The 11,373-nt window shown below is 44.6% G+C and overlaps 1 protein-coding gene across 15 annotated transcripts in view; it reads left to right on the forward strand.

Moving 5' to 3' along the window:
* The window catches only part of LOC103718558 (5'-AMP-activated protein kinase-like protein), a 38,208-nt gene extending 36,326 nt beyond the window's left edge, over positions 1 to 1,882 (forward strand). For 7 of the 15 annotated variants that reach the window (XR_016399857.1, XM_089929588.1, XM_026809064.4 and 4 more), the window contains 2 exons: positions 1,230 to 1,362; positions 1,499 to 1,882. Coding sequence is in view for 10 of the 15 variants with exons in the window: in XM_089929588.1 (XP_089785714.1) it covers positions 1,230 to 1,328 (99 nt within the window). In the remaining 5 variants the exon portion in view is untranslated. The remainder of the gene's footprint in view (positions 1 to 1,229; positions 1,363 to 1,498) is intronic. The other 8 variants (XR_005510714.3, XR_015976241.2, XR_016399858.1 and 5 more) reach the window with 2 other exon arrangements.
* Positions 1,883 to 11,373: the final 9,491 nt, after the last annotated feature.

An 11,373-nucleotide genomic window follows, 5' to 3' on the forward strand; every position in this document is an offset into this window, starting at 1 on the left:
TGCCAAAAAAGACTATATATAATTACCCACTACAAAACTAACAAAAAAGATTTTCTGAAATAACGAAATATAGAGAAATTTGACTCAATTGTGCCACTAGCAAAGTTTGCAAATGCTCATTGGATTAAGGATTGCTGTATTTGACATCTAATACTCTTCCATTGCCACAACTTCCAGCTTTTCTTATTCCAAAGAGTGATGGCCCAGGTCGGTCATTCTCCCATTTTCACTGATACTGAGTATCTGGATTCTGGACCCATTTTCCTGGGATGATTAAAAAAATAAAAAATAAATAAATAAATAAATAAATAAACTTCTTTACTAAGCCAATAGGAAAAGGATGGCTCTGGGGAGGCCAGCTGCAATAGAGAAGATGAGCGTATTGGTTAACATGCTGAAGCTGATTCCTGGGGTTCCCCTCTGGCCAGAAAACGGTGGTCGAGTTGCAGAGACTGTGGAGCCATTACAAGGTGGTGTTGCATAATAGCAGAGCTGGAGGTAAGTGACAAAGATGGAGGCATGGAGATGGTCTGAGGGAGAGGTGATGGGGTTGGAAGGACGGGAAGAAGAGAAAGCAGAAGGGCTTAATCAAGAGACTTGGAAAATTTGTGTACCCGGCAATTAACTCAGTGGAAGTATCTTGCAATAGCTACTAAAAATGCCACTAGTTGCTAATTATTTATTGCTGATGCAGTAAAGAAAAATGCTGCTAGATGATATGTACTACTGTTATATGACAAAAGCATCAGTTTTAGCAGCAGTTATATGTCAACTACTGTTTTGTTGGGAGATTATGAGCCTTAATATACTTACGTACCAAGCTACACTAGAGTGCAACAGGGTGATGATAAGAGATAACTGTGTATCTTGGGAGTTAGATCCTGGCAAAAAGAATCATCTCTTAGGATAGGTTCTGTACTTATAATTGCAAAGCGCTTATTTACCTCTAGGAATACAACTCATAACATTTTAACTTCTTCAGTAAAAAGTTTGCTTTATTGGCTCTTGTACAATATATATGTCATTTATATTTTGTTGGCTGTGATATTAACTGTTGGCTCTCGCTCTCTCGCTCTCTCTCTCTCTCTCTCTCTCTCACACACACACACACAATGTTCTATTATTTAAATATTAATTCAGTTTAGGAATGCCTTGAGGCCCACTTAAAGCTAGTTCATTCTGGAGGTGGATAAACTTGGTCATTTTTGTTTTGGTTTTGTTACCATCAGATAAAATTTATTGTTGATGGTCAGTGGAGATTTGATTCGCAACGAGAGACCATTAACAGTGGCAGCATAACCAACAATGTTCTAAGGGTAGACAGATAGGGTGGACCTTGCATTTCACAGTTGTTACACTGAGGTATGCATATTCCTGCATTCATGTGAAGAATTTGGATTTGTTTCTTGAGAATATCATGTTTCAGCCAGAACAAGTTGGCACCAACTGCATGTATATCTGAATTCCTGTTATTTGAAACTGATGTTTATCTGATCAGGTTGCAACTTTCCATATTCTTCCTTTTCTCCTGTAGCTGAAGCTCAAATCTTAAATGAAGATAGTCCGATAGGGCTCGATTGATCTGTTGTAATTCAAAAGCAGGTTTTTGTGCCATGTGTGGATCAACAAGCCCCACAGATCAGAGGTTGAGCTATCGATGGAATTTCTGGTTCTAGGAAAAATTTCAGCTCTCAATTACTTTTTCTTTTTTGCAATGCCCGTACATGTAAAGGTAAAAGGAGCTATTCCTCATCTTTGAAGATTGAAAAGCTTTTTTGGAAATATATGGGTAATTTTCTTTTAGATGTAAAATTTTTGAGATTCTGCTGTCAAGTGATTACAATTCCTAGGTATTCTTCAATGTATATAATCTTCGTCCATAGATACATGTACATAGGAAGCCTTAAATCTTTTATGAGGAGGTTCTGGTTACTCTGGTCTGTAACTGGTTAAGTTAAATTTTGTTGTCTAGCTGAGTAGACAATAAAATGCAGAAGAATAACTGTTTCTAAAACTAGAATGAACAATCACTATCTTGACATTTATTATAGGCAATTCTAACTTTAATGCAAAATTGTAGGCTATTAGCAATGGTGGAATAAGGAAATTCAGTTGTGCCAGATGATTATGAATGATAATAATGTTCATATCCGGAAAGCTACTCTATTAGTATGATCAAAACCAATCAAATGACGGACTTGGCGTGATTAGCAAATTCCCTGATCTCAAGCTACAGATGCTGCTCATTACCTCTATTTATTCCATCAAATGGCATGTGGAACAAGATTCATTTTGCCAACATATAAGAATTTTGCCAACTAGATGGCTCTAATTTCAGTCTGTTTAGCTCTATTCTTTGACATTTATAATTCTGTTGCAGAGATAGGATGCCTTCATCATCACATGTCAAGGAATTTCATCCATAATATTTTGCATTAAAATCTTTAAGCTAGGTGCTCATGACATTAATTTGAAATTGTCGGATGAAATAAATTGAAGAAGGAACAACCTCTTTCAAATGGTGATGCCTTTCTATCTACCAAAAAGAGAAGCAAATATTAGTGACTTGAGAAGATCTGGATTATATATATATTAATCAAAATGTTTTGAATTTTAAACAATTAACTGATTATTACAGCGACCTCATAATGCTACTTAGGTAATTAACTGATTTTATCTTTTTCTGAATGAGGATATGACCCTTGCATCATGTATCCTTTCAATCTCAGTACCTTGCTGCTCCAACTGTATAATTGATGCATTATTATACATACCAAATAAATATTTCACTCTACGGGTGTTCAAATCTGACCATCATTATAAGACATGGTTTAAACTAGAAGCTCTGTTTAAATTGATGTGAAAGTGAAAAAAGGAAGGCTCTTTCAATATATAATTAAGTTGACCAAGTAATATAACAAATGCATTGCTTTACAGGTAAGAATGCAGCTAAAATGATAAAGTGGGAATTAATATTATTCATCATGCAAATTTTGTGTGCACCTTTTGCAAATTATTTTACGTTGTTAGATATCAATACCATACCTTTACTCTGCAAAATCCACGATATTCTGATACAATTCGCTGACAGCCCAGTTTGAATAAAAAAAAAAAAAAATCGTATGCTATACTTATCCAAAATTCATACACTGTCATACTTGTTATACTATTGTATTTGTTATAAGCAGGTAGAGTTTTCGATGTTATATGAATCTTGAGAATGTCATGTTTACATCCTAATGAGGGGCCACTTATTGGATAATCAATTAAGTTAGACATCACAGGGCCAGACTCGGGTAAAGTCCTAGGAGATTTCCTGCTTGATTAACTGGGAGCAGGGTCTCAGCTCTAAAGCAAATATGAGTCTGTAAATCTGGATTGGATCCTCCTGTGAATTAGCAACCCATGAAAATGATGCTAGGCATCTACATGGAGTGATGTAAGTTTTCCCCCTTTTATTATTATTATTATTATTTTGCTACACCAAACGGCTCATACCAGTCTAGGATGAATATATCCAAAAAAGTCAATACAAATAAGTCATGAAGTGTTCGAGATAGCTCTTCCTTGCCGGTCCAAAGAACTTTTCCAGAGTAATTTGCAACGAAGGAGGCCACCCAGTCTGTAACTCCGTTGGCCTCCTTAAAAATATGCTTTGCCTTGAAGATAATGTTTCCTAGCTATGCCATGATGCTTCCGGATTCAGCTAGTCATAGTAGCCGAGTCACCCTCGACCAAGATGGCAGCGGTCCACAACACATTGAGCATGACACAAGCTGACCCAAGCTACTCTCACCTCTGTCCTAGGAATCGAGATGTCGAAGATTGGGCTTCCTCTAGCTGCAAAGCCCACACCAGCTGCTACTACTCTAGAGTCCGGGCCTCTAATTACAAAGTCCATACCAGCTGCTACCACTCTAGAGTCCGGGCCTCTATTTACAAAGTCCGCACCAGCTGCTACCACTCTAGAGTCCGGACCTCTAATCACAAAGTCCGCACCACCCCTCCCGCCACCATCTAAAACATATCTATCAAAGTTGACCTTAAGGAAGCTCGGAGGTGAGGGCTCCTAGGTGATGTATACCGTGTGAGATGCTGCATGAGCAAAAGAAGAGTCCAAGGTGCCCCAAGCTATCAACGGCTCGCCCGATGGACCAGCATGGGTAGGGCTACAAATGGGTCGAGTCGACCCGTGACCCGATCCGACCCGATCCGACCCAAATTTTAGGACCTGCGGGCCAGGCCAGGTCCCGTTCTATTTTTCGGGTCGGGTCGGGTCCACCCAATCTCGACCTGAACCCGACCCGATCCTTTTTTTTTGGGTTAACCTAGTTTACACATTTTTGTTGAGATCTAATCAAAGTCAAAATTTGTAGGCATGGATCCGACTCGATCCGAATGACCCGTCGGGTCAAAATTTGTAGGCATGGACCCAACCCGATCCAACCCGATTTTCAACCGGGTCGGGTTTGAGTCCAAAATTAGGACCTGAATAAGAAATCAGGTTGGATCAAGGTCACTCAGGACCCGACCCATTTGCAACCCTAAGCATGGGTGTTCTCCGCAACCTACACTCGGGCCCTCTCCATGACAACCCTAGGTGTTGCATTGCTCTTCCCTAATATCCAAACATTTCTAGTCAGCCAAATGTGATAAGCAACATAAGTCACCCTGATGGCCACATACCGAGTTTGAGGCATACCAGACCACCTCCTGAGTGTCTGGGTAAAGGAACTGGATTGGCGTAGTGCCTCCGACGGGATATCAGACATCCTCCATACCCTCATAGCTTGATCACACTAGAATACATGATTTACGGACTCCTCCATCTCACACCTAGGGCAAATTAGCAAAATACTAAGTCCACGCCTGCTCAAGATAGCCCTAGCCAGTAAACGTCCCTGAATCACCTTCCACAAGAATAACGCAATCCTCGATGAAGACTAAATCTCCAAATCCAGGCACAGTCCAGCCTCTGACTCTGCTCACTCTGGAACAAGTCATAGATACCCTTGACACTGACCCTCGAACTGCAAGAAGTACTCCAGACTCTTACATCTGAGACATCGCATCCAGAAACTGCCAGTGAATATACGCTCTCTACAAGGTGCTCTCCAAATAGATGACTAGTCCGACTACCCAGTCCCATCTGGGTGAAGGAGATGCAAATCACCCACGGCCTCAACGTTGACCATGATTAGCTAGATTCTCACTAGGAGGGTGTCCATCCAAGGGTCCTCCACTAGATCCACACCGCGTCCATCTCCAATCAATTATCTGATGTTGGCCAAAATAGTAGGAGCACGCCTGCAAATCTCTCACCTCCGACCCCTCTAGGAACCCCATCAACAATCTCAGGGCCGTATCGGGCTGTCATCACCTCACTCCATAGGCTCTATGGCTTTAGGAATAGCTTTGCGGCAAGTCTAGCGACCGATGCCTCTCTCCTCCTAGGCAGAGACTGAATACCTAGCCCCCCTTCTTAGTTGGCTGGCAAATAAGACCCCAAAGAAGCAAGTGCACCTTGTGTTCGCCGACATACGAGCCCCACAAGAAGCTCCAGAGCATCTGCTCAATCCTTAGCATCATCGATTTTGGAACGACCGTATTGGACATAAGGTAGATCAGCATGGAGCCGAGGACCGATCCATAAGGGTCAGCCTGCCCATCATGGATAACAAAGTAGCGCTCCAACCCTCTAGCCGCTCCTAGATGCATTGCACCATACTAAGGCACTCCATCATCCGAAATCTCCTTCTGGTGATGGGTACACCCAAGTAACTCCATGGCCCCTCGTGCTTCCTGATACCGAGGAGCTCCTTGATGGTCTACCTTGCTTTCAGCTTGGTCTTTGGACTGAAACAAATGGTAGACTTGAGTAGGTTCACCTTTTGACTATAGGCCGTACAGTAGTCCTCCAAAATGCATATGAAAACCACTGTGTCCATTGTCCTTGCCCTGGCTAAAAGGAGACAATCGTCTGCAAAAAGTAGGTGGGAGATCTATCGGTCCCCAGGGGTAGGTTCGTAGGCATCCATAGCTCGTTTCTAATAGGCTGCCCGTAAGGTATAGAATAACATGTTAGCGCAAATAATAAATAGGTAAGGGGATAGGGGACAACCTTGACGTAGCTCGATTGTGGAATGCAAGAAAGGTGTTGGCGTGCCATTGATCAGAATAGAGAAAGATGGCATCCGCACACAACCTATAATCCAGGTAATCTAGGTCTTATGGAACACGAAGCTCTCTAGGGCATACCGAAGAAAGTTCCATCTGACTCTATCGTAGGCTCTCTCCATGTCGAGTTTTACTCCCATAAAGCTCTGCTAACATGAGACCCGCTACAGATCCCATATCATCTTATGGGCTATCAAGACATTATCTATAATGTTCTGCCCCCCACAAAAATACCTTGCTCATAGTTGATAAGTCTAGGCAGCACCAACTTCATCTTGCCCACCATGTTCTTTGTTGCTACCTTGCACAAGGTAGTGCAAAGACTGGTCGGTCTGAAATGGCTGGGCTCTGTTGCATCTTGGCGCTTTGAGATCAAGGTAATATAGGTTGCCTTTCAAGCATCTATATTAAGGCCATACTAAAAAATAGTTGGACAGTCACCACCACCTCTCGTCAGGCCCCGGGGCCTTGTCCATCGCCAAGGCCCAGTCGCCCCCCATACCTCACCCTCCAAGACCGGCTCAATAAGACCAGCGCTCTCCACCGTCCCAACTCCAACATTTGGGGGAAGAAAGTTGTTAGCCATCTCCCGATCACTGCCCTTAGTCCACCTAGATCTGAAGAACTCAAACAACACTTGTCTAACCTTGCTCTCCTCCTCCACACTTTGCCCAGTTTCATCCTTCAAAGACCGGGCCAGGTTCCTCTACCTCTTGATGATAGTAGACTGATGGAAGAACCGGATGTTCTTGTCCTCTTTCCTGATCTACTAGACTCTGGACTTCTGTTACCAGAATACCTTCTATTTTCACAAGAGAGAGTGATGCATAGTTAGCTTCTGTCGGAGGTCAGCTAGCTCCTTTGATGAGGCACCACTACTCTTCTCTCTCCCCTGAAGATCGGCAATAGGTGCTTCCACCACCTACAGGCATCTGAAGATATCACCCACCGCCTTCCAATTCCATCTTCGCAGCCTCTGCTTGGTACGCTCCAAGTTTTGGATGACCCTCCACATAGCATCCCCTTGCACTGGAGCTCCCTACACCCCTGGACAATGTTCCAGGACTAAGGATACGCCAACCACTTCTCGAACCTGAATGAGCTGTGATGATAGGTGTTGGAGACAGTGCTAATCAGAATAGGGCAATGACCGGATGCAATCCGAGGAAGGTGACAGACCTGATAGATGGAAGAGTGTTAGATCCAACTAAATAAAACCATGGCCCTGTCAATCCCCTCTCACACTCTAACACAACCCAATCGGCTATTGCACCACGTAAACCTTGATTCGGTGAATCTGAGATTCACCAATTCATTAGCTACCAAAAAGTCACGAAACTCTCTTTTTTCTGCCTTATCATTATAGGCCTTGCCTCCTCTCACCAGCAACTAGGGTCAGGATACCCTGTGCAACAAGGTTAGTCACCTCGCCCAAAGGGCTCTCCTTACTCTATAGTTAGTACTAGCATACACACCCGACAAAATCCAAGGAAGCTCATTGGGTTCTAAGATTATTATTGTAACCAGTTGGGGGCAATTATGGAAAATATCAACCGTGGCTATTCCCCACTTCCATAGTACAATTATTCTTCCTGACAAGCCCTATGATTCGATGGCATAGGAATCACAGGTCACTAGAAATCGACGCTAAGTTCGGAGGAGGCTATCTCCAAAGAGTTGCATCTCATACAAAAAATAGATATCCCGGCTATGCACCTGAATTAACCTCCTAAATGAGGTAGAAAAGGAGGGCTTGCCCGCCCTCCTATAATTCCACACCTTCATTCTTCAAAGTGCCCTTCTTAAGCTTCTCATTCTAGGTCGGCCCACTGTAGGTAGCCCCCTTCTTCACCCCAAATTCAATGCTTCCTTTGCCCGCCTCATGGCTGTTGAGTGGACCCCCATCACAGATGAAGAAGGACAGTCTGGTTGCTCCCCAACCGGCCCACTTTCTCAAATGACCTCCCCACTGGCTTGCTCCGCAGCCGCGACCGGCCACTAATCCAGCTTCACCACCTCATGGATTGTCGCTCCGCTATCCATGAAAGGGATTGACTGCTGATAGTCCTTAACAACTAGTGTAGACACTTCCAACGATGCCGGAGAAGTGTTGGGGTTTGCCGAAGCCACAGGCTCGGTCTTTAGAGTCGACTCAATGCCTGGGCAGAGGATGGAGCACCACCTGGCTCCCGCTCACCATCAGAGCTCCGCCCATGATCCTTAGCAGATTCAGCCACCATGGGTGCACAAGGCCTAGCAGCCACAATGGCTCGGTCCGCGCCACTATGCCAGTCCAGGTCCCCCACGCACTGGATTGTGCCTGCCCCCACAGACGTTGGGCTCCTAGGCCTTTTGTTCGAGTGACACAGGCCCACGTTGGTCATCGCCACTTCTGAGCCAGCCCACACATCGTCCGGCCCAGCCTCACCAACCTCCTCGACCGATTCACCCAAGTCACTGAGTGGGTTGAACCCTAACTTGGTTTGGAGCCCCACCTGAGTTGACCCAATGCCCAGGTCAGCTCCCTCTCCGGCCATCCGGTCCTTTGGGGGCAAACACTGATGCACCACCTTCACCAGCTTCTACCAACCATCCGAGTCCATCGGTGATCAAGTGAAGTTCGGGCGGTTGGGGGGTAAACTCAGCCATGAAGGTGGCGACGAACCCGGCCTAGACGATTCTGGAGTTGACTCGGTCATCTTCCTCAACCGCGGTAGCCTCTCCGCCACCCTCGACGACAAAATCTTTGTCGTCGCCAACCAAGGGCCGAAAACCAGCCTTTGGGCTAGCTCATCCGAGCTGGAGTCAAGCTCGGCTCTGACCCTCAGGTCTCCGATCGCCTCTACCCCCATTAGAACCGAAGATCTCAACTACTCCTACAGATCCCCAACCTTCGTCGCTAATACCGGCGCCAGAAACTTACACTCATCGCCTGCATGCCCAATGTGCCCACAATGAAAGCAGAAGTTGGAGACATTCTTGAAGATGAATGGCTACCACAAAATCTTATTTTTTTCTTTAATTTGAATGCCCAGAATCAACGGCTTGGTGGCATCGATGGCATCTCGACCCTCACGAAGGCCATCATTTTTTACTAGTTGGTGATGCCGTCCACAGCCAACAGGCGACCAGCAGCAGAGGCGATCTGGAAAATCATCTCCTTCTCTCAATATTCCACCGGAAGCTTCAGCATCCGAAGCCAAACCACTGCTGAGCTAACAACATCAAGGCCTGCGATGAAATCAGGAGCAAAAGGCTCCATTGCTAGCAACTGCCTCGCCACCACCAAGGAGTCGCCAGAGAGGGCATTGTCCCAGTTGGCCTCCAATTTGAACCTCACCGCCATGTGATCATCATCAAGAGGGAAAACCTCCACCTCCTATTGAAGCTTCCTGCGCGTCACCACCTCCCAAGCCTCCCACTCCACCAGAACCAGGCGGCCCAAGCTCCATATAACGTCCTCCACATTCTCCCATGCTAGCCTTGAAGCGTTGATTCTATCCTTCGACAGTTCAAGGACCGTCATGAAGTGCCTCGAAGATTTTTCACCTTTTCCTCTAAGATCCGATGGGCCTTCCACTCCTTGGCTTCACATGGCTGAGCCCCTTCACCTTGCCCGGTGGAGGCGGTCCCCAGCTCTCTCCGGTGGAGGGGCCACCCTCCTCTTTGCTCCCTCTGTCAGCCATATCGCACGCCCAAGGTGTTCGCTGAAAAGCCCAATTACGCATGAAGATTAAAGCAAGCGCTCTCCAGAGCGAGCATTTTTTGATCAAGTTTTTCTTTGGATAAGGATCCCCAATGCCTAGCGTGGATTGTGCCCGCTGCAGCTATTGGGATCTTAGCCATTGCATCTTTGTCCATGGGACATGAGATGAGCAGCCTTACTTTCGAATAGTAATTCACATGCAGGTTCATCCCAGTTTCACGCCATGGCATGTTGGTGATTTGATGCTGGAAAAATTAAAGACATAGGGGGGAAAATGGTTAGCGAGAGTAGTAGGAAAAAAAGGGAGAGGAGCATATCGATTGAGGCATGCTTTAAGGCACTATTTTTAGTGAGAGATTCGCTCCCATAAGGTGCATGGGTTGCTTGGCGGCTTTCTCCAAGATTACAATAAACCCTTCCACGAACTATGACAGCAGCGGTGGTTCTCAAAAGCTGAACTCCATGGTGGCAGTCACTCAAAACCAAATAAATTGAACAGTTAGTTTTAGTGAGTTCGGAGAAGAGAAGGCTCAAAAGGCTTATGGAGAATCGTATTTATAAAGCAAAGCTCCTACAAAAGTTCCTTGATTTAGGCTCCTCAAATAAGGAATAACTATCCTTTACTAGAACAAATGCCTAGTAAATTAAGCCAATCAAGTCATCACAAAAATATGATAATCTCATAGAAGTAAAAGAAGATAAAACCATGTGATCAAATTAGGTCAAATCTTATTAGTTTAGTATACTTAAAATCATAAAATGTAGGATAAGTTAGATAAGGCATATGGTAACCAGGACATGAAGAAAGTGCATCCTGCATGCACAATAGCATGCTGTTCTCATTGCCGCATGTGGCTAATCTTACCAAGTTATGTCACATGATGTATCATGCACAAGCATGTCATAGAGCACTTGAAAAATTCAAAATTTTTTTAAAAAAACCTATAGAAACCTTAAAATACACCAAATAAATAAAAGTTTCTAACAATCCTTCGCATGTTTTTGAAATTTTGAAAGGAAAAGAACTAGGTGACATTATACTATGTTTTTGATGAAAGGTGTCTTTCGAACTCCAACTAGCATTGGCAAGTCTCAACTATCACGGGATCATAAATGAGTAAATGACCTTGAACTTGAATCCCTGTGCAAGTTTTATCAAGCCAAGCTCATAGTACTAGGTTGCAAAATCGGGATCTTTTGGGTGGCATGTCACAGTCGTGCCGGTTTGGATTTCATGATGCTCTGAAGCATAGTCCAACTCTCATAGGTTGCAACCTCACAACCACACTCATAAGATGCTCTCCATGCGTGTCCTGCAACACGCGCTCCCCTTTGGGTCTTGAACTCATTCAGAATAAAAGCTCTTGTTCATATCATTGTAGTTGAGCACTGACGTCATAAGGATGGGCATAAGGAGAGGATTCTCCAATGTCAGTGCTCCCCCCATTCACAATTGCAGCTTATCATTACCCACAGATTCCAATCCATGG

The sequence above is a fragment of the Phoenix dactylifera genome, chromosome 3, assembly GCF_051530095.1.
Source record: "Phoenix dactylifera cultivar Ajwa chromosome 3, Ajwa_hap1_PhDact_Kaust_v1.1, whole genome shotgun sequence".
In the NCBI taxonomy this organism is placed as follows: Eukaryota; Viridiplantae; Streptophyta; class Magnoliopsida; order Arecales; family Arecaceae; genus Phoenix; species Phoenix dactylifera.